The following is a 23,821-nucleotide window of genomic DNA, read 5'->3' on the forward strand; positions in this document are numbered from 1 at the left end:
GGCTTATCCACATACTGTCAGGAAACCTTCCTGAACACACCTAACAAACTCCTCCCCATCCAAACCCCTTACCCTAGGGATATTCCAGTCGATGTTTGGGAAATTGAAGTCTCCCATCACGACAACTCTGTTATTAAAACATCTCTCCAGAATCTGTTTCCCTATTTGCACTTCAACTTCCCTGTCACTATTGGGCGGCCTATAGAATACACCCAGCAAAGTTTTCGACCCTTTGCTGTTTGTAACTTCCACCCACAGAGATTCTGTAGACAGTCCCTCCACAACATCCTCTTTCTCTGCAGCCATGACACTGTCCCTGATCAACAGTGCCACTCCACCACCCCTTCTGCCACCCTCCCTGTCCTTCCTGAAGCACCTGAAGCCTGGCACCTGAAGTACCCAGTCCTGTCCCCGAGACATCCAAGTCTCCGTAATGGCCACTACATCACAATCCCAAACAGCAATCCACGCCCTAAGCTCATCTACCTTATTCACTACACTCCTTGCATTAAAATATATACACTTCAGCCCCTCAGTCTGGGCATTTCCCATCTCCACCGCCTGTCTAACCTCCCTCCCATACTGCCTGCGGTCCTCACCTACCTGGGAGCGAACCTCCTCCGTCCCAGTCTCCCCATCACAGTTCCCTCCCCCCATCCTTTCTAGTTTAAAGTCCCCCTGGTAGCCTTAGCCAGTCTTCCCGCCAAGATATTAGTCCCCCTGGTATTTAAGTGCCACCCGTCCTTACTATACAGGTCCCACCTACCCCTAAAGAGGTCCCAGTGATCTAGGAACCGAAATCCCTGCCCTCTACACCAGTCCCTCAGCCACGCATTCACCCTCCACCTCATTTCATTTCTTCCCTCATTCTCCCGTGGCACAGGCAGCAATCCTGAGATTACTACCTTCGCTTTTCTCTTCCTCAGCTGCCTACCCAGTTCCCTATAGTCCCTTTTCACGAGTGCCTCCCTCTTGCCTACGTCAGTAGTACCTATATGTACTACAACCTCTGGTTCCTCACCCTCCCCTTTCAGGATGTCTGGGACATGCCCAGAGACATCCCGAATCCCAGCCCCAGGGAGACAAACCACCATCCGCGACTCACGTCTACGTCCACAAAAATGCCTGTCCGCCCCCTTCACTGTGGAGTCCCCTATTAAAACTACCTTTCTGCTCTCTTTTTTGATTTTTTGGCTCACTGGCTCAGCTCCAGAGACCTGGCCACCGCTTCCTCCCTCAGATGAGCTGTCCCCCCCAGTAGTACTCAGGCCGGAGTACTTATTTTGAAGGGGGACATCCACCGGAGTGCTCTCCATCACCCGCATTTTCTCCTTCCTAATAGTTACCCAAGTGCCCTCATCCTGTTGCCCTGGTGTGACTACTTGTTTATAGCACCTATCTATAACCTCCTCACTCTCCCGAACGAGCTGAAGGTCCTCGAGCTGCATTTGCAGCTCCTTAACCTGGTTTCGTAGGGTCTGCAGCTCCACACACCGAGCACAGGTGTGGATGTCTGGCAGGCCAGGAGCCTCCAAGACTTCCCACATGTTGCATTGGCAGCAACATACAGGTCTCACACTCATACTTACCCCTTATAGCAACCCAAAGTAAAAAAAAAAGCTTATAACTTACCTTATCTCTTGGCCCTGTGAGCCAAAGCCCTTACAGCACACACAAAAACAAAAGCAGTCTTACCTGCTCTCAGACAGAGCCCCTCTCTCTCTCTCTCTTTTTTAGGTTAGGGGAGGGGGGAGGGCTGGGATACTCTACCTGTGTAGAGTATCGGGAATCCCCTCCGGTCTAATTTATAGTAGGGTGAAAAGAAAACTTGACCCGAGTGCCCTCGCGACTACTTCCGGGGTCAAACCAGGGTCAAACTTAAAACAATCAAAAAAAAACCCCACTAAACTCACTAAACAAAGTTAGTTTTTAAAAGAAAGAAAAAGTCGCTGTACTCACCCACAAGCTCTCCACTCGCAAATCGCAGCCTCTTCAGTGCTCCCACGGAACAATGAATCTACTATTTCACTATCCACCTTGACTGAATTCTATGACAATATGGTCACTCATCCCCAATGGAGAGTTACAAACTAGCCAGGAAGAAGCTAAAGAGAGAGTTAAGAGCTAGAAGAGGACATGAGAAGACTTTGGTGGGTAGGATCAAGGAGAACCCTAAAGCTTTCTATAAGTATGTCAAGAATAAAAGATTGGTTAGGGCAAGATTAGGGCCAGTCAGGGACAGTAGTGAGAAGTTGTGTGTGGAGCCCGAAGAGATAGGAGAGGCACTAAATGAATATTTTTTTGTCAGTATTCACGCAGGAAAAAGTCAATGTAGTCGAGAATACGAAGATAAGGCTTTTAGACAAGACGGGATTGAGGTACGGATAAGGAGGAGGTGTTAGCAATTCGAGAGTATGGAAATAGATAAGCCCCCTGGGCCGCATGGGATTTATCGTAGGATTCTCTGGGAGGCTAAGGAGGAGATTGCAGAGCCTTTGGCTTTGATCTTCTTGTCGTCATTGGCTACAGGTATAGTGCCGGAAGACTGGAGGATAGCAAATGTTGTCCCCTTGCTCAAGAAGGGGAGTAGAGATCATCCTGGGAATTATAGACTGGTGAGCCTTACTTCTGTTGTGGGCAAAGTTTTGGAAAGAATCAGAGGTAGGATTTATAATCATCTAGAGAGAAATAAATTGATTAGGGATTGTCAACATGGTTTTGTGAAGGATAGGTCGTGCCTCACAAACCTTATCGAGTTTTTTGAAAAGGTGACCAAAGAGGTGGATAAGGGTAAGGCAGTTGACGTGGTGTATATGGATTTTAGCAAAGTGTTTGATAAGGTTCCCCATGGTAGGCTACTGCAGAAAATGCAGATGCATGGGATTGAGGGTGATTTAGCAGTTTGGATCAGGCATTGGCTAGCTGATAGAAGACAGAGGGTGATGGTTGATGGGAAATATTCAACTTGGAGTTCAGTTACTTGTGGTGTGCCTCAGGGATCTGTTTTGGGGCCGCTGCTGTTTGTCATTTTTATAAATGACCTAGATGAGGGTGTAGAAGGATAAGTTAGTAAATTTGCTGACGACACCAAAGTTGTCAGACAGTGAGGATGGATGTTACAGTTTGCAGAGGGACATAGATAAGCTGCAGAGCTGGGCTGAGAGGTGGCAAATGGAGTTTAATGCGGAAAAGTGAGAGGTGATTCACTTTGGTAAGAGTAACAGGAGTACAGAATATAGGGCTAATGGAAGGACTCTTGGTAGTGTCGACGAGCAGAGAGATCTCGGTGTCCGTGTGCATAGATCCCTGAAAGTTGGCACCCAGGTTGATAAGGTTGTTAAGAAGGCGTACAGTGTGTTAGCTTTTATTGGTAGAGGGATTGAATTTCGGAGCTGAGAGATCATGTTGCAACTGTACAAAACTCTGGTGCGGCCGCACTTGGAGTATTGCGTACAGTTCTGGTCGCCGCATTATAAGAAAGATATGGAAGCACCGGAAAGCGTGCAGAGGATGTTTACCAGGGTGTTGCCTGGTATGATGGGAAGGTCTTATGAGGAAAGGCTGAGAGACTTGATGTTTTCGTTAGAGAGAAGAAGGTTGAGCGGTGACCTAATTGAGGCATACAGGATGATCAGAGGGTTAGATAGGTTGGACAGTGAAAGCATTTTCCTCAGATGGTGATGGCTAACACGAAGGGACATAATTTTAAATTGAGGGGTGATAATTATAGGACAGATGTCGGAGGTAGGTTCCTTACTCAGAGGGTAGTAAGGGCATGGAATGCCCTGCCTGCAGCAGTTGTGGGCTCGCCAACTTTAAGGGCGTTCAAATGGTCAGTGGATAGGCATATGGATAACATTAGAATAGTTTAGGTTAGAGGGTCATTAGATTGGTTCCACTGGTCAGCGCAACATCGAAGGCTGAAGGGCCAGTACTGCGCTGTAATGTTCTAAAGGGTTCTCTCACAACTAGATTGCTAACTATTCCTTTCTCATTACACAATATCAAGTCGAAGATGGCCTGTTCCTTTGTTAGTTCCTGAAGGTGTTGGTCCAGAAAACCATTTGTGTAGACTCCAGAAACCCCTATTGTACTGTGACTAATTTGACTCTTTGAATCTATATGCAGATTAAAGTCACCCATAATCACAGATACTTCTTTAACATGTTCCTGTCTAATGCTGTTCCCAACATTATCATTGCTGTTTGGTGGTCTGTACCAACGATGCCAACTATATCGTACCTCTTTACATTTATCTGTGCAACTAATTCATCTATTTTATTTTGAATGCTTCGAGCATTCAGGTACAAAACTGTAAAGTAAACCGTTTTAATATTTATTGTCCCATTCCTCTTTTTTAAAATATGTCTTTTTATCTGACTTTGGCCCTTGATTCTCTGCCTATTATTTTCATAGAATAGAATCCCTGCAGTGGAGGAGGAGGCCATTTAGTTCATTGAGCTTGCAGTAATGACAATCCACCCAGGCACTATCCCCCTAACCCCCTTACCCTACTAGCCCTCCTGACATGAGCGATTTAGCATGCCCCCCCAACCCCAAGCTACAAGTTATTATGTACGTGTCTGATGGGCCCTACTTTTCCTTAATGTTGCTATTAATGTATTAATAAAACATCTTAGGATGGTCATGGTCTGCCTCAGTCCTGAGGAGTCACAGTTGGTACTGAGCATTGTGCGAACATTTCCACTTCTGACCTTATTATGGTATTATGGAAGGGAAGTAATTGAAGCAGCTGACATTGGTTGGGTCAAGGATTCCGTCTTGTGGAACCCCTGCAGTAATGTCCTTAAACTGAGCTAATTGGCCTCCAAATACAACTTACATCTGTTATGATCCCAGCTAATGTTAGTACTGGACGAATCAGATTTCGGAGTGAAACCTGACTTGGTAGATCCTGGGTTTGGGCCTTGATAAGGCAATGTCACATGGTTGATATCACATTCGTCCTTTGTTCTGTGTAGAACATCCATGCATACCTCTAAGTATTTAAAGAATTCAATAACTCCCTCTTCAGAAGAAAGTTGTCTGGGTAACAGTCAAGTAAGAGATTGAACACTAGGATATGACCAGGCTCAGTTCGAACGCTGAAAGAACTTGGCTGTTGAAATGAGATTGGTATAGGATTGAGTTTTGGAGATGTGACCTGATTTGAAGTTGGTTTGATGTCCTTTGTTTGCAGTGCCCCTCCAGTGATGTCATATACTCAACTGGAGAGTCTCATCAATAAGTGGAGTGTGGAACTGGAGGATCAAGAGAAACAGTTCCTGCTCCAGGCAACCCAAGTCAATGCTTGGGACAGAATGCTTATCGAAAATGGAGAGAAGGTAAGCAAAATGCACACTATCCAATTGTCAAAAGAAAGAATTAATGTTGGTGTGTAAATTTGACCAGAGTTTTACATGGTTCACGTGTTTTTTTTTCCTTGTTGCAATCTTTTAAATGCTTTCACTTGTTTCGATTTTGCTAGATTTGGTTGTTAAGGTTAATGAAGACTAATTGCTAACCAGTTGTCAATCCATGGTGAAAAGTGTTGTGTGGGTATCTGATCTTCATTGCAGCCAATTGTTTTGCAGTTAACTTGTTCTACAGCTAACACTATAGTAAGAGCACCTGAACCACGAATAGGTCACACACCATCTAAGGTCAACAAATATAACCTTGTTTCTGTACTGAGAATTAATTTGCAAAGAACAAAGCACCCTGCCCCATCTACACCAAATCACTGAACAAATGGACTAATTTATTAAAATCACATTAAAGTCTTTTTTATTTATTATTGTCACATGTATTGGAATACGGCGAAAGATATCGTTTCTTCCGTGCTATACAGACAAAACATACCGTTCATAGAGTACACAAGCATAAAGGAAAGAAGAGGGTGCAGAATACAGTGTTGCAGTTACAGATAGGGTATAGAGAAAGACACGGTAAGTCCATTCAAAAGTCTGATGGCAGCAGGGCCAAAGCTATTCTTGAGTTAGTTGGTGTTTGTTCTCAGTTTTTGTATTTTTTTTCAGATGGAAGGTGGTGGAAGAGAATATGTCCAGGCTGCATGGGGTCCTTGATTATGAATTGTGTTGGGGTGGGAGGAGGAGGCGGGGGGAGACAGAGTTGTGTTATAAATTAGATATTCCATTGGATTAAATGGTGCCCTTTCAGCTCTAGGACCTGAGTTCGAGCAAGTGCAATGGATGTTAATGTCTGCTGTGATATGTTTTGTTTGGTCTGAAAAAGTTCCATATTGAAATGAAACCACAGCTCCATACTGCCTTGACAACTGTCAATTTATCAGGGTGGCTGCTGTGAGAGCTGGAAAAAATAAACCCTAGCTCACTTCTAGAGCAGAAGCTAAGCATGGGGTATTTTAGACTGCATTCTGTTCAATGTCGAGTATGGGAATATGTGCTGACATCTCTACCTTGAATACAAGGGTGAGATCATGTCATATGCTATGTTATTGAAATGAGCCCATCAAACATCCACCCTCGCTTTTCAGAAACTTCATAACAGGATCTGAATTCTATCTGGCATCTTTTCAGTGCATCACCTTGATTCTGAACGGAAGATTTCCATTTACTGTTCTCCTCATTGAAAGAGGAGTGGACTGCAGCCACGAAGTATTAATTGACTTCTTAAGGGCTGCTCCTGGTGGGCTAAGGGTGAATGTTGAATCTCTTCCACCCAACACACCTCTGTTGCCTTTTTCTTAGATCACTGCTTTACACAGAGAAGCAGAGAAGGTGAAACTGGATCAGAAAAGGTAAGTCTCTATTTAGTGTTCTTATTTTGCTGTAATGTTGGAGATTCTTCTTGATCGTGCCTTTAGAGTATTTTGCAGGTGACTAGTAAGTTCAAAACTGACCATTCCTGATACATTATGAACCCTAGGTGGTTGTGAAGGGAGTAGGTGGATAGCTGCTTAACCCCAAAAGCCTTAGGGACCATGTGGCCTGTGATGCAGATGCCAGCCCAGTCAGTGGGGAGGGTCTTGTATGCTCCCTCCCCACAAAGCCAGAACGAGCCATTGTAAGCAAGGGTTGGGTGCCAGTATGTGGCGATTTGGCAAAAGATAAGCCACTGCTGGGTAAAGGGAGATTTCTTCTGGGCATACCAACAGATACAACAAGTCCGGCTCAGGTGTAAAGCTCGCAGCGGCAACAGGTCAGCGAACCCAAACTGATCCCTATAATTAAAAGGCCATTGGTATAGACTACAAGTTGGAAGTCCAGATAGAAGCGGAAACCTTGAGGTGAGGTCGTGAGATCGCTGGGCAATCGCATCATTCTTGGTGTGGGCGAGTTCGGCCTTGGAATTGGGGGCCTGAGATGTACATAAGGGGTGCTCGCTCCTGCAGTCCCAAAAGGATGTCATGGAGCCAGACAGATTGTGGAAGCGAAACCTGGCTTCCTGCAAATTAAGTACAACCAATAGCAATGAGATCACGTTTCAGATAGTATTAAGTCCTTGTTTAGCTTCCTTCTTCCAATGGTAGTGCTCGCTTGCTTTGAGTGGTGTGAATCCACAAAGCCCTTCCAACGAGGCTCCGAGCAATGCTTTCTCTGAAGGGTCTTCACGAAGATGAAGTCTCCCGGGTAGTAAGGGTGGCATCCTCCAGTGGTAACTCTTATCTGTGCCTCAGTGACCTGGGATTGCAAACTTTTAAGGGAATTAGTTAATGCTATACAATAGTTCAATATTCCTTCATCCATGAAGTGGATATCCATCTGTTTAATGGTAAGGGATGGGAGACAGGTAAGTGCATGGGATGTCATATTACTATCTTACTGTGCCAGAGAGGTGGTACAATTGCAATGAGAGTGTATGGCCATGAGGGCCAGAGGTAGAGCTTTGGGCCATTTCAGTCCTGTTCTGTGCACAATTTTATCAGCTTATTCTTGAGAATTCCGTTCTGTCTTTCTGCAGTTTCAATGGACTGGGGATGGTAAGGGCAGGAAAGGTTGTCGTAATGCTTTCAATAATTCCTGTATCATTTTCCCCATGAAGTGGGGGCCATTAACAATAGCTAGGACCTCAGGGATCCTGGACCTAGGAACATACTTGTGTAACAGTAACTTAGCTACAGTGACAGCATCATTCAACAAAGAACAATACAGCATGGGAAACGGGCCCTTTGGCCCAACGAGCCCGCGCTGCTATTTTAACAATGTGCTTTTCCTCCTCTGCCCTTGACCCATGTCTATGCTTATGGTACCCCCATTGGAAACCAGATTAAGGGGAGAATAATTTAGGGACAATTTGTTACACCAATCAGCCGAAGAGCACATCTTTGGAGCGTGGGAGGAAACCGGAGCACCTGGAGGAAACCCACGCAACCACAGGGAGAATGCGCAATCTCCCACAGACACTGGCCCAAATCCATGTATCTGCACAGCAAACAGTGATAGTCACTGAGCTGTCGTGGTGCCCATCAGCTGGTCCAGTTTAAGCATACACAAACGATGCGAAGTACTAGGCTACTCTCGAAACATCCAAGAGCAGCCCGTGCACAACCCACCGCATGTGTGCCCCTCGTTAGACAACAAGGTGGACCGACGCACCTGTGGAGTAAAAGAGAAAAACATCAACACATGTAACAGTTGATTTCCAGGAACGTCCCGAGGCTCTGATCCTTATTTAAAACAGTCTCCTATAACCCTCCATCCCTATTTTGCTCATGTGTCTATCTAAGTAAACCTTTAAACAAGTCCAGTGTGCCTGCCTCCACCACCTTACTTGGCAGTGCATTCCATACCCCCACGACCCTCTGTGGAAAAACCTCCCTCTAGCATCCAAATTATTACCTCTCCCCCCTCACCTTAAGCCTGTGGCCCCTCGTGATGATTGTCTCCAATCTAGGAAAAAGCTTGCCACTGTTTACTCTATCTACACCGTTCATTATCGTATACACCTCTATTAGATCCCCCCTCAATCTGTCTTTCTAAGGAAAACAGCCCCAATTTACCCAATCTTTCCTCATAACCCAGTCCTTCCATTACCAGGCAGCACCCTGGTAAACCTCCTCTGCACTCTCTCTCCAGGGTCGCCACGTCCTTCCGGTAGTAAGGTGACCAGAACTGGACACAGTACTCCAAATGTGGTCTAACCAACGTTCTATACAACTGCAGCATTAGACGCCAGCTGTTGTACTCTATACCCTTTCCTATAAAGGCTAGCATACTGTAAGCTTTCTTTGCAACCTTCTCGTTGGTATGCTTCTACCCATTGTGAAAACAAATATACAATAACAAGCACATAGCTACACCCCATATGTTTAGGCAATGTATAAAGTCCATTTCTAATTGCACAAAAGGGCCTCATGGTTGTGGGCCACAGGTGGTGTCTTTCCAAGGTTATGATGTTGGCAGACGAAGCACTGGCATCTGCAATATCTGGAATGCATTGTTCTTGCATATGGCGGAGACAGGTTCAACTGAGACATTCAAGACGGAATTGGATTATCTGAATAGGAAAAATGTGCGGGGTTATGGGGAAAAGTACATGTCTCCAGAATGACACCATCCTTTGCCAAATCCATAAACAGGACAAACCTAATCCAGATAGTTAGTCACATCAGTCTACTTTCAGTTGTCAGCAAAGTGATACAAGATGACATTGCTGGTATTATCAAGCATTGCTTAAACAGCTATTCACTGATAAGTTTGAGTTCGACATGAGCCATTTTGTTCTTGACCTCAGTGCAGTCTTGGTCTAAACATAGACAAAAAGAGCTGCATTTAAATTGCCCTTGGCATTAAAACATAATTTGACCAAGTGTGGCATCAACAAGCAAAATATTGAAGTCGATGGGAATTCTTCCAAAGTTACAGAATACAAAAGAGGATGTTTGTTGAAGGCCAATTGGAGTTTGTCAGTGTAATGTCCTACTACTTCAATTGTTCTGCATCATGTGATCAGAAGTGGGGCTCTTTGCTGATAATCGCAGTGTCCAGTACCATTTGCAGCGTCTCGGATACTGAAGCAGCCTATTCCAACATGCATCTGGACAGCATTGAGGCTTGAGCTGACAATTAGCAAGTTAGCAATGACTATTTCCAACAGGGGAAATTCTAACTATCTCCGTAATGTTCAGCAACGTTACCGAATACCCCCATTATCAACCACCTGGATAAATCATAGAATCCCTAAAGAGCAGGATGCCATTCAACTCATCGGGTCTGCATCGATTCTCTGACAGAGCAACCCTCCCAGCCCCTCTTCCCATAACCTTGTGTATTTACTCCACTAATTCCTTTAACCTACACATCTTGGGACACTAGGACAACTTAGCATGACTAATCCACCTAACTTGTGCATCATAGAATCCCTACAGAACAGAAGGAAGCCATTTGGCCCATCAAATCTGTACCAACCGCAATTCTACCCAGGCCTTGTTCCCTCATGTACCCTGCTATTGACCCCTGAAATTGGAGTCAATTTAACATAGCCAATCAACCTAACCTGCACCTATTTGGACTGGGAGGAAGTCAGAGCACCTGGAGGGAACTCAAGCAGGCACGGAGAAAGTGCAAACTCTATACAGGCTGTGCCCCAAGGCCAGAATGGAACCCAGGTCCCTGGTGCTGTGAGACAGCAATGCTAACCACTGTGCCACCATGCCACCCTCATCTGCATCTATGGACTGATGTAGAGACATGTAGGTGCCAAGTTCAATCATGTTGAGGCAACTGGGGAATTTAAAATGAAGTAATGAAAGCTAGTATCAGTAAATTGACTATTAAACTACTGCATTGTCATACAGTGGTAGAAATATATTCTTATGTGATCCTGGACCCCCAGCAGTGCAGTTGACTCCCTCTGAAATGGGCTTGCAATCTATTTGTTTTGATAGGGATAGCAACAAAGCTTTATTACCTTGCCATCGGCATCCAGATCTTGTAAATGAATTTGAATTTAATGATAGAACAGTTCTTTTGTGCAATTGCATTTGTCAACCATTTAAGAGTAAGTTACGGATTCTGTTTCTGACCTACGTTTGCGTGTGACTGATGTGGGCTATTATTACTGCAAAGATTAGAATGACTCCCCCAACAACAGTGGCAAGCAGGATATTACTGTTGTGATTTGTCTATTAGAATGTATTTCCATTTTTGGTCATAAACAGGATGTAAACAGAATGAAGGTGAGATTATCCATGGTCTAGTTGATTTTAAATTCGTAAATGCAATGAGAATGGAACTTCTGATCTGGTGTGAACATATCTCTCTGGTAGACTGGATCAAGAACTTGACTTCATCTTGTCACAGCAGAAGGAACTGGAAGATCTGCTGGCACCGCTGGAACAATCTGTCAGGGATCAACATGGAACTATTTACCTGCAGCATGCAGATGAAGAACGGGAACACACGTGAGTATTCAGGGCTCTATTTCACAAGGTGGAATAGAGTAAATCTCCCTTCACACTGTCAATCAACAAACATTCCCAAGGCAGATACAGCAAAGCTGTACATACACAGTAAAGCTCCCTCTTCACTGACCCTATCAAACACTGCCGAGACAGATACAGTAAAAAGTCTGACAACACCAGGTTTTAGTCCAGCCGATTTATTTGATAATACTCAAGCTTTCGAGGGGACTGCCTCTTCGTCAGGTGAATGGAGAGTTCTGGCCTCAGACAGAGCATATAAAGCACAGACAGTTTAGAGATTACTGATTAAAATGAGAATCCTTACACCTAACCTGCTGTTCAAGACCTGAAGTGGCTGACAATGTGAGTGGAAGGAGCACTGATCACAGGTTACAGAGATGTGTATTGTCTCCAGACAGTACGGTAAGTGAGGTTTTGCAAACCTAGGCAAGTCACGGGGGTTACAGATAGTGCGACATGAACCCAAGATCCCTGTTGAGACCGTCCTCGTGTGCGGAACTTGGCTATCAGTCTCTGTTCAGCGACTCTGCGCTGTCGTGTGTCGTGAAGGCCGCCTTGGAGAATGCTTACCCGAAGGTCAGAGGCTGAATGTCCGTGACCACTGAAGTGTTCACCAACAGGAAGGGAACAGTCTTGTCTGGTGATTGTCGAGCGATGTTCATTCATCCGTTGTCGTGGTGTCTGCATGGCCTCCCCAATGTACCGTGCTTCGGGACATCCTTTCTTTCAACATATCAGGTAGACAATGTTGGCCGAGTTGCAAGAGTATTTACCATGTACCTGGTGGATGGTATTCTCATGTGTGATGATGGTATCCGTGTCAATGATCCGGCATGTCTTGCTGAGGTTGCTGTGGCAGGGCTGTGTGGAATTGTGGTCACTGTTCTCCTGAAGACTGGGTAGTTTGCTGCGAACAATGGTCTGTTTGAGGTTGTGTGGTTGCAACATCTTCTCCGGAGTCTTCAACATATCATTGACAAAGACGAACATCTCGCCAGGGCTATCCCCACACCCCCACTTCTTGCCTTCAGACAACCACACAACCTCAAACAGACCATCGTTCGCAGCAAACTACCCAGTCTTCAGGAGAACAGTGACCACAATTCCACACAACCCTGCCACAGCAACCTCTGCAAGACGTGCCGGATCATCGACATGGATACCATCATCACACGTGAGAATACCATCCACCAGGTACATGGTAAATACTCTTGCAACTCGGCCAACATTGTCTACCTGATACGTTGCAAGAAAGGATGTCCCGAAGCACGGTACATTGGGGAGACCATGCAGACGCTACGACAACGGATGAATGAACATCGCTCGACAATCACCTGACAAGACTGTTCCCTTCCTGTTGGTGAACACTTCAGTGGTCACGGGCATTCAGCCTCTGACCTTCGGGTAAGCATTCTCCAAGGCGGCCTTCATGACACACGACAGCGCAGAGTCGCTGAACAGAGACTGATAGCCAAGTTCCGCACACATGAGGACGGTCTCAACAGGGATCTTGGGTTCATGCTGCACTATCTGTAACCCCCGTGACTTGCCTGGGTTTGCAAAACCTCACTTACCGTACTGTCTGGAGACAATACACATCTCTGTAACCTGTGATCAGTGCTCCTTCCACTCACATTGTCAGCCACTTCAGGTCTTGAACAGCAGGTTAGGTGTAAGGATTCTCATTTTAATCAGTAATCTCTAAACTGTCTGTGCTTTATATGCTCTGTCTGAGGCCAGAACTCTCCATTCACCTGATGAAGAGGTAGTCCCCTCGAAAGCTTGTATTATCAAATAAATGGGTTGGACTAAAACCTGGTGTTGTCAGACTTTTTACTGTGTTTACGCCAGTCCAACGCCGGCATTCCCACATCGAGACAGATACAGCACAGGGTTTGACACAGATTAAAACTCCTTGGCATTACCCTCATCAGACACTTCCAGGACAGGTACAACATGGGGTTAGATACAGAGTAAAGCTTCATCTATACCGTCCCCATCAAACACCCCAGGTTGGGTGTGGAGGGGTGAATCCATGCATGGAGTTAAATTATCATAAAAATGAGAATTTTAAATTTTGAAGGATTGGGTATGTCCAACCTAGTGAGTCTCAGTTAGCACTTCTAGGTAAGTGGATTTACTGACAGCAGACAGGAAGGAGGAAAACATTGCATGAGCGAGGAAGAAAAGAGTTTGAAAGTGTGGATAGAGCAGTGATGAAGATGGATAAAGAATCAGATCATTCAGTCCATCGAGTCAGCTCTGGCATTCCAATCATGGCTAAGTTTCTCATGGCATTCTCCTGCTTTTTCCCTGTAATCTTTGATCCCCTTGCCAATCAAGAACCTATCTATCTCTGTCTTAAATGCACTCAATGACCTGGCCTATGCAACCTTCTATGGCAATGAAATCCATAGATTTCTTCACCCTCTGGCTGAAGAAATTCCTCCTCATCTCAGTTCTAAAAGTTCGTCCCTTTACTCTGAGGCTGTCCTCAGATTCTAGAGTCTCCTACTAATGGAAAAGTTCTATCCAGGACTTTCAGTATTATTTCAATTTCATTGAAATTCTCCATCAGCCCCCATCCTCCTAAACTACATTGAGTACAGACCCAGAGTTCTCGAATGCTCCTCATACATCAAGCTTTTCACTCCTGCAATCATTCTCATGAACATCCTCTGGACCCTCTCTGGAATCAGCACATCCTTCCTTAGATATGAGACCCAAAATTGCTCACAATATTTCAGAACCTTTTAAAGCCTTAGCAGTGCATCCCTGCTTTTGTACTCTAGTCCTCTCAAAATGAATGCCAACATTGCATTTGCCTTCTGAGCAACCAGTTCAACCTGCAAGTTAACCTTAAGAGAATCCTGAACTAGGACTCCCAAGTCCTTTGTGCTTCTGATTTCTGAATTCTCTCCCCATTTAGGAAATAGTCTATGCTATTCTTCCTACGAAAGTGCATAATCTGTCACTTTCAAATGTTGTATTCCATCTGTCACTTCTCTGCCCAGTTTCCTAACCATCCAAGTCCTTCTATAGCCTTGCCACCTCCCAATACTACCTGTCCCTCCACCTATCTTTGTATCATCTGCGAACTTAGCCACAATACCCTCAGTTCCTTCATCTAGATTGTTGATGTATGAAGTGAAAGGTGGTGTCCCAACACGGTCCTTGCGGAACTCCACTAATCGCTAGGTTCACCACCCTTTGGCTGAAGAAATTCCTCCTCATCTCAGTTCTTCACTCTGAGGCTGTGCCTCAGTATTTGGAAACGGATCGGATTGTGAAGTGGTTTTGGATGATGGGAACGAGTGTATTTGGAAGTTGGGATCAGGATGGGAGGTGATTTTTGGGTCATAGAAATGATGAAATGTTTGGGTCATTGAAATGAGGTAATGTTTGTAAGCTGGGATCAGGATGAGGGGTGGTTTTAGATGATGGGGATGCGTGTGCTTGGGAACGGAGATTGAGATGAGAAGTGGTTTTGGATGATGGAGGTGAGGGAATGTTTCAAAGCTCACTCTAGAATCAAAAAGGGATTTCAAATTTCTGAACTGTATGAAACAGGAAGATACTGTTGTAAGATATCGTTGTGTTGGTGACTTTGTAACAGAGTTTCTAATTGGCACTGAAGACACTGACTTCATTATTCCCATGTCAGTTTCCTTTCCATAACTATTAAATGTTAAGTTTCAGAACACTTTTAACTCGATTCCTATTTTTAAAAATAAATTGAAATATAAGTTGGATAATTTATTCTACCTATTCAGTGTATTGAGTGTGCTGCAGAGGGGACTTTGAAAGGCAATTCCTGACAGATCAGAGATGTATAAGAAATGTGGCAATCTCCTGGAACTAGGAGGCAGGTACTTGGGATTCAAACTGACAAGATGCTCAGATCCTTATGGTAGAAAAGCCTTTATTTCACTAGTGTTTGTGGTGTATCTGAGTTCAGTGGGGCAGCTTCAGAGCCATTTCTACATATTGACAGTTATGACCATGTTGATAGGAAGGCTCTGAATTCATGGGCTATATTCACAACTGATGGTGAGACAGTGTCAGGATGTCAGATTTGAGGTTGACATAGATGCTCAGGATCACTGCTGCCTTTTCCTCCATGTCCCCAACCAAGGAAAGGGAACCTGTCATTCTGTTCTGTGTTGCTTTCTAGTTATAAATTAGCAGAGAATATTGATGCTCAACTGAAGAGAATGGCCCAGGATCTGAAAGAAATTATCCAACACCTGAATACTACCAGCAGCTCCTTGGAGGTCAGCGATCCTGTGAGTGAATACTATTTGATATTATGAGGCATTATCTGTGCATATGTAGTATTGGAGGTGGGAGCTGGATCTTGAACTTCCTAACTGTCAGACCATAATCAGTAAGGATAAGCAACAACACCACCTCCACCATCATCCTCCACAGTGGTGTCCCACAAGGCTGTTTTCAGCCCCCTACTATATTCCTTGTACACCTATGACAGTGTGGCCAAATTCCCCTCCAATTCGATTTTCAAATTTGCTGACAACACCACCGTAGTGGGTTGGATGTCAAACAATGACGAGACCGAGTACAGGAATGAGATAGAGAATCTGGTGATCTGTTGCGGCAACAATAATCTCTCCCTCAATGTCAACAAAATGAAGGAAATTGTCATTGATTTCAGGAAGTGTAAAGGAGAACGTGCCCTGTCTTCATCAATGGGGATGAAGTAGAAAGGGTTGAGAGCTTCAAGTTTTTAGGTGTCCAGATCACCACCAACCTGTCTTGGTTCCCCCCATGCTGACACTATAGTTAAGAAAGCCCAACTTACTCTACTTAGAGTAAGGAAATTTGGTATGTCAGCTAGGACTCTCTCCATCTTTTACAGATGCACCATGGAAAGCATTCTCTCTGGTTGTATCAAAGCTTGGTATGGCTCCTGCTCTGCCCAAGATCGCAAGGAACTGCAAAAGGTCATGAATGTAGCCCAATCCATCATGCAAACCAGCTCCCATCCATAGAACATAAGTAGGAGCAGGAGTAGGCCATCTAGCCCTTCGAGCCTGCCCCACCATTCAAAAAGATCATGGCTGATCTGAAGTGGCTCAGTTCCACTTTCCTGCTTTCTCCCCATAACCCTTAATCCCCTTGCATACCAAAAACCTATCCACCTGTGTCTTAAATATATTTAGCGAGGTAGCCTCCACCACGTCAATGGGCAGAGAATTCCAGAGGTTCACCACCCTTTGAGTGAAGAAGTTCCTCCTCAACTCTGTTCTAAATTGCCCCCCCCGCCCCCCCAAATCTTGAGGCTGTGCCCTCTAGTCCTGTTGTCCTTTGAGCGGGAAGAATCTCTCTACCTCTACCCTATCCGTCCCTTTCATTATCTTATACGTCTCTATAAGATCCCCCCTCATCCTTCTAAACTCCAACGAGTACAGACCCAGTCTATTTAGTCTCTGTTCATAGTCCAACCCCCTCATCAGTGGTATCAGCCTAGTGAACCTCCTCTGCACTCCCCCCAAGGCCAAAATATCCTTGCGCAAGTGCGGCGACCAAAACTGCACACAGTACTCCGGCTGCGGCCTCACCAATGCCCTGTACAGTTGCAGCAAGACCTCCTTGCTTTTATATTCTATCCCCCTCGCTATAAAGGCCAGCATCCCATTCGCCTTCTTGATCACCTGCTGCACCTGCAGACTGGGTTTTTGCAACTCATGCACAAGGACCCCCAGGTCCCTCTGTACCATAGCATGCTGCAGCTTTTCGCCCTTTAAATAGTAATCCCTCCTACTATTATTCCTGCCAAAGTGGATAACCTCACACTTGCTAACATTGTATTCCATCTGCCAGGTCCTCGCCCACTCGCTCAGCCTATCTAGATCCCTCTGCAGACTTTCCACACCCTCCGCGCAATTTGCTTTTCCACTTTGTGTCATCAGCAAATTTTATCACCCTACACTCAGCCCCCTCCTCCAGATCATCTAAATACATGGTAAATAGCTGAGGCCCCAGCACCGATCCCTGTGGCACTCCACTAGTTACCAACCGCCAATCAGAATAGCACCCATTGATACCAACTCTCTGCCTCCTATTAGACAACCAGTCCTCTATCCACGCTATCCATTTGACTCTGTCTACACTTCCCGCTGCCTCAGCAAAGCAGCCAGCATAATTAAGGACCCTGGACATTCCCTCTTCCACCTTCTTCCATCGGGAAAAAGATACAAAATTCTGAGGTCACGTACGAATTGACTCAAGAACAGCTTCTTCCCTGCTGCTCTCAAACTTTTGAATGGACTTGCATTAAATTATCTTTCTCTACACCCTAGCTATGACTGTGGTGCTACATTCTGCACTATCTAGTTTCCTTCTGTATAAACAGTATGCTTCGTATAGTGCGCAAGAAACAATGCTTTTCACTGTATGTTAATACATGTGACAATAAATCAAATCAAATTCACAGGGCCATTCCAGACAAGTTAGGGTCGATGTGTATGTCTCTGCCATTGTTATAAACTCCTCTCTAGCAATTATCAGAATAAAGCTATTCAGCCCAAATCCAAGTGGATATTTATTATTCATTGGAGACCATTTCCCTTTTGAGTCGTCTAATGTGCAATAGAATATCCTTCAGTTCCTTATTTTCATGTTTTTTTTCTGGTTTCTCCTTTGATGCTGAGTTCCACATTCTCACTACTCTTATCTAAAAACAGTTCTCTTGTGTTCCCTATTTGATTTATTAGCTGCTGTCTTATTTATCACTCCTCGTTAGCGGCTTGCCCTCGAGTGGAAACATTTCTATGTCTACCCAGTGAAACCTTCATTAAAGATCTCTCGAGTCCCTTCTCTGTCTTCTCGTTATTGTAGAAAAATGAACCACAGCCAGTTCAATCACGCTCAGTTGGTATCATCACTTGGTTCTGTTCATGTTCACTGTCTCAAATCCTTTGCTGTTGTCAAGAATCAGTCTTTTCTGACACAAGGAGGGTACTCAACCCATCAGCTCTATACAGATGCTCAGATAAAGCAGTCCAATCAGTTCCATTTCCGCATTCAGTCTCTCTCACTCTACAAGTTTATTTCCTTCAAGGCCATCAATTTCCTTTTAAAACCATTGTTTCTCTTTCCACTCCCCTTGTGAACAGAGAATACCAGGTCATTCCAATTCTGTGTAGAAAGTTCTTTCTCCCGTCCCCCCAATGTTTCTTAAAGCCTGAAATCTGTCTAAGTCTTTATACCATCAGTTAATTGGAACAACTTTTCCTTTTCTACCTTGGGAAATGGTGACAAAGTAGTAGTCCAGAGGTCCAGGCTAATGCTCTGAGGACATAAATTCAAATCCCATCACAGCAGCTGATGGAATTTAAATTAAATTAATAAATCTGGAATTGAAAGTGAGCCTTAGTGATGTTGAACATAAAACTATAATCGCTTGTCATAAAAGCCATCTAGTTCACTGGTGTCCTCTTCAGGCTTATTTAACTTGGCCTATGTTTGTCCAGACCCTCTGAAATGACCTAGCAAGTCTCTCTGTTGAAGAGCAATTGGGGAAGAGCAACAAAGCTGGCCTTGTCAGCACTGCCCAAATTCTGTAAAATAATTGAAAACCTTATCAATCCTGTCATAATCTTGTACATCTTCATCAAAGATCCTCAGCTTCTCCGCCGTAACTCCTCCACCTCATCTCTGGAACCATTCTGGTAAATTTACTCCACAACTTCTCGAACCTTCACAATCTCCCATAAATGTGGTGACCAGAACTGGGTGCAGTATGCGACTTGTGCCCCATGCTGCATTGTTCACTTTATTGTTTTACTGACTTGTGTCATTACTTAGAGATCAGTATATCTGCTCCTGTACCCCATTTGCTTTCATATTCATCTTACTGAAATGTACCATCTTAGGCTTGAGCATTTAGAATTTCTTTGCCAATTCTGCAAGTTTATAACTCTGAACTGCCTTCTGAAATGGCCTAGAGAGCCACTCAGTTGAATGATGATTGGGGATGGGCAACAAATGCTAACCTTGTATTTTAATGTTGTCATCTTCTGTATTAAGTCTGTCCCTGATTTAGTATTATCTGCAAATTTTGAAGTTGTACTTTCAATTCCAGAGTCCAGATCATTCACATAAATGAAGAACAGTGATCCCAGCACCATGTCTAAGTACCAGAACTAACAGTGGGTACTGTATATCCTAGTAATTTCAGGATTATTGCAGAGGTGGTACTGGTATGAATATCAAGGATCATTGGATTGCAGATGCATTGCTCTGAGGAGTTATGGCAAATAATTATCTTTTAGATCAATGTTGCAACCAGAATAGTTTCCCCTAAAAAGTACATAACATTTTCTTTAAATTACAGGTTTCCAGGTGTAAGGGGAGTTGTGTGCAAAGTGAAATGTTTCCCATTGAATCACTCTTATATGAAGATCAAAGTGAACTGGCAACCTGTTTAGAGTTCCCATATTGACAATCTTAAGCATCTTTATTCTGCTGCTGCCACCTGTGTGTGGCATTGCTACTTGTCCAGGCATCAGTGAAAATATAAGTGGTTTTAGGAATTGAACCTGCCACCCAGATTCTCTGAATGGGTTGTAAACTTCATTAAATTATTGCATCGATCTTTCACTTATCTCCTCTGTTTCAGCTGCAACAGATTTGCAAAATTCTCAATGCACATATGGATTCTCTGCAGTGGATCGACCAGAGCTCAGGTACTCATTACAGCCTTTTTGGGATATCTTTAAAAAGACATCAAAGTCAAGATTTTCAAAAGAGAAAGAAGCTGTCAAGAGCAGCAAATGCCTGAATAGTCATAGAGGCTTACAGCATGGAAACAGGCTCTTTGGCCCAACTTGTCCATACTGCCCTTTTTTAAACCCCTAAGATAATCCCAATTGCCCACATTTGGCCTATATCCCTCTATACATATCTTATCCATGTAACTATCTAAATGCTATTTAAAAGACAAAATTGTACCCGCCTCTACTATCATCTCTGGCAGCTTGTTCGAGACACCATCCTCAGTGTGCCCTGGCTGCTTCCCTCTGTGTTTCTTCTTTTAACTATTTGATTTTCAAATTCTCCCACTGCCAGACTTTCCTGTGACACACTCACTCGTGGACTGTCAGCAGTCAGAAAATTTAGGTGTTCAAGTTGTGCTCCAGAGATGTCAGCATGCAGTCAAAGCTGACAATCCAATGTGGTATTCTGGATATGCTGCACAATTGGAGACGCTATCTTTCAACTGAGAGCTGTAACATTACTCTTGGGTAGATGTGAAGGATTTCAAAGAGCAAGGCAGTTCTGAAAGTCTCCTGGCCAATGTCTATTGCTCAATAACATCAGCATAAACAGATTCTGTAGTCACTATTTTGATGGTAGGTGTGGGAGCTTCCTATGCACAAATTGGTTCTTGCATTTCCTACAGTGCAATAACTATATTTCATGAACACTTCATTGGTTGTAAAACACTGAGATGATGTACTTTATTGCAGTCATCTCATCACTGAGCTGAGCTATTCAGAGCTTTTAAGCTCTTCGGCTTTTCTTAAATATGCTATTAGTCTAAGGTCTGATTACATGCAAAACCACTATTGTTGAGTATGGAGGGGGGTCTGTTCAGGGGGTTATTTTGGTTTTCCCTCCATGTATTTCCATTTCTATCCTTTAGAACAGGCAGGAGCTACTGTTGGATTTGATTCCCATTTATTAAGCTCCTGCAGATTTGACATTAGAACAGTTCCCCAGGGAATATCTTTTATTTTCCCAGTCAGAGCTAGCTGACACCTGTTTATTACTAGTGCTCAGGCAGGCACAAGCACACACTGATCAAGTGCTTAACAAGGTCTGCTGATATCAAATTAGTAATGCTGAGATGCTGCAGTTGTCCTCAGCATTCCTGAGGTGGTAAATGAACAGAATTGCCCAGATTTTCACATCTGACTGCCCTGCATAGTTAAAAATAGATCAGGATCAAGTTTTTCTGCTTGAGTTTCAGTATTTAGCCAAGGCACACAGTTTAAGCTCCAGTAGAGATGGTTACTTGTATTAATGTCAAGAGCCTATTAGAACAACAGCTTGAATTTATATAGTGTCTTTAACATAAAACATTCAGAGATGCTGGCTGCACAGGAACATTATAAAACAATAGTTTTGCTTTTATTCCCTTAGTCTTGCTGCAGAAGAAAGTGGAGGATGTTTCGAAACAATTTGAAATGCGACGGAGAGAGCAAGAGAGGAATTGCAGAATTACGTTTGACTGAATCCTGCCGGGATTTGACTTGCACCATGAACCTGTATTGTTCCTTTTTCAATAACTTTTCAATAAAGAATCCCATATTGCTCAGTAACTGAAAGACTAAGAGTTTCATGTCAAGTCTCGGTTTTAAAATTGATTGACATTTGCTCCAGTGCCTGTGATCCGCTCCCAGCACCCATGCTGCATGGATGATTAGAATATTGATGATCCAAAGGTGAATGTCTGAGCTGCAAAGTTCACAATGCTCTCTGGGGTAATCTTGCAGAGCAGAGAGGCTATTGAAGGCTCTGACTCTTGTCTTGAAATGACAGATAAGCTCCCCAGTGTTATAATTTTATGGCACTGTAACTTATGTACTTCCAAACACAGCTGTGATTAGGACTCGATTCCATTTCATGCCCTAAACTTTTTTAAAACAATGAGATTGTCTACAAAGCCTGGAAGCAGCAACATTCCTATAACAATTCTGTAAATTCTCTGACAAGACCATGAGGGCAAGTGAGAGGAGTTTCTTCAGACTCTTTATGTGACAGTACTGTCTGTTTTGAAGTGACACGGGCTGGGTCAATACCAGACTGGTAAACACTTTTAGAAAAGCAGGAACAATGTGGAAGACTGAATTACAATTCCAGGGTTAGGGGGAATGTGATTGTATTGAGAATCTAGAATAATCAATATATTTATACCTTGGCATATTTATTTTCAGGAAAAGACGTCGTAAACTCTTGAATGTTTCTTATAGGTGTGAATCAACACTGATTACCATTTCATCAAAGCACTGCATTGTAGAGGTCATTTTACTGATGGGATTTTTGATTCATTTGAACCTGATTTAAATCATCCTTTACACTTTGTATTGCATTATCATTTTTAATAGTTTATTCAAATGGTTTGCGGTTGGGGGGGGGGGGCGGTGGAAGATGTGGTCATGACATCCCTGGATCAGGTTAGTCTGTAACAAATTAGTGCTGAAATATTGGCAAGTCATCAAGAAGTTTTGCAGAACGTTATTTTTTCACTTTTATTAGAGGCAGTAACTCATTTATTATAACCAACTAATGGCTCCATTCATCCAAGAAGGAAAGCCATGCTATACATAATGTTAAATATTCTCCATCTTGTTTTCTGCAGCCCTGACCTGTGTCATACACAGCATGGGTTATTTCAATGCATATCACAGCCTGCAGCTCATCCATTCACTCTACTGACCATGTTGTATTAAAATACGGTGCATCATCTCTCCAAGATTCATCAAGAATAACAAGTTTCCTTACTTGTCCCATTAAGGGAACACCTTCATGATCAGGTGCAATGATTTTAGTGAAAGACTTGCTATCTTGTGGATACTTGGGAGTGTAAATATGTCAGCCCTAACAATCAACTACAGAAATACATTTCAATCCAGGCTTTTCACAACTCTCAATTTCTCGGACATCTACAGGATGCATTGTCTGGTTGTTCAGGGTTATTATAGGCTGCATTTTTTTCCTTGGTTTCTCTATTTCAATTTCTCAGTGTGCGGCTGCATTTTGAGTGGAAAAAAGTCTATCGCTTAATGATCCTGAGGTCTAAGGGCCTAAGGAAGCAGCTCAGCTCATTTAAACAAAGAGCAGTGCATGTCCCTTCAAGGGAGGAAATGTTCAATGTGAATGAACATGTCTCCTTTGACAGGTACCTTTACTCTTCAGGAGTGAAGGTGCAAACTCCAAATTTTAGCTCAAAACTGAGACATTTTCAATTGAACAGTTTAAATTAAGGAAGAAATGTTCATATCTCAAAAAATGGTTGAAGCAGTGATAGCAAAAAGGAAATAGAAGTGTATTTGGAAGAGAAAATTTGTCAGATAGTGGGGAAAGACAGGAATATGGGGTTAATCAGACAGCTCTAATGAAGAGCCAACACCAAATAAATGGCCCTAATGGTTTCTGTGCTGTGAGAATCTCTTGATTCTGAATGTTTAAAGTGGAAGTTTTTGAAGCTGGGGATAGTGACCGTCAGATTGCAAGTGGGTGTTAAACTAGTTAGCTAATTGCTGATCTCACCAATGAAGGAAGGACTATGCAGGTCAGTCATTTAGAAGTTTAATTTCTCTGGCATCCTCAGGAAGCACATAATTTCTTGTGCGTTCCATTCCTTTACTAACAACACAGGAAGTGAAA

At 43.6% G+C, this 23,821-nt stretch overlaps 1 protein-coding gene across 3 annotated transcripts in view; it reads left to right on the forward strand.

The window, feature by feature from the left end:
* Positions 1-21,753, forward strand: part of nup62l (nucleoporin 62 like) — a 94,697-nt gene extending 72,944 nt beyond the window's left edge. For all 3 annotated transcript variants that reach the window (XM_080187303.1, XM_080187302.1, XM_080187301.1), the window contains exons 8-13: positions 5,201-5,345; positions 6,732-6,781; positions 11,252-11,386; positions 15,582-15,693; positions 20,049-20,115; positions 21,575-21,753. In XM_080187303.1, the coding sequence (XP_080043429.1) occupies positions 5,201-5,345; positions 6,732-6,781; positions 11,252-11,386; positions 15,582-15,693; positions 20,049-20,115; positions 21,575-21,666 (601 nt within the window). In that variant the 3' untranslated portion in view covers positions 21,667-21,753. The remainder of the gene's footprint in view (positions 1-5,200; positions 5,346-6,731; positions 6,782-11,251; positions 11,387-15,581; positions 15,694-20,048; positions 20,116-21,574) is intronic.
* The last annotated feature ends 2,068 nt before the right edge of the window (positions 21,754-23,821 follow it).

Source organism: Carcharhinus amblyrhynchos, chromosome 4 (assembly GCF_965287045.1).
Source record: "Carcharhinus amblyrhynchos chromosome 4, sCarAmb.v2.hapA, whole genome shotgun sequence".
NCBI lineage: Eukaryota > Metazoa > Chordata > Chondrichthyes > Carcharhiniformes > Carcharhinidae > Carcharhinus > Carcharhinus amblyrhynchos.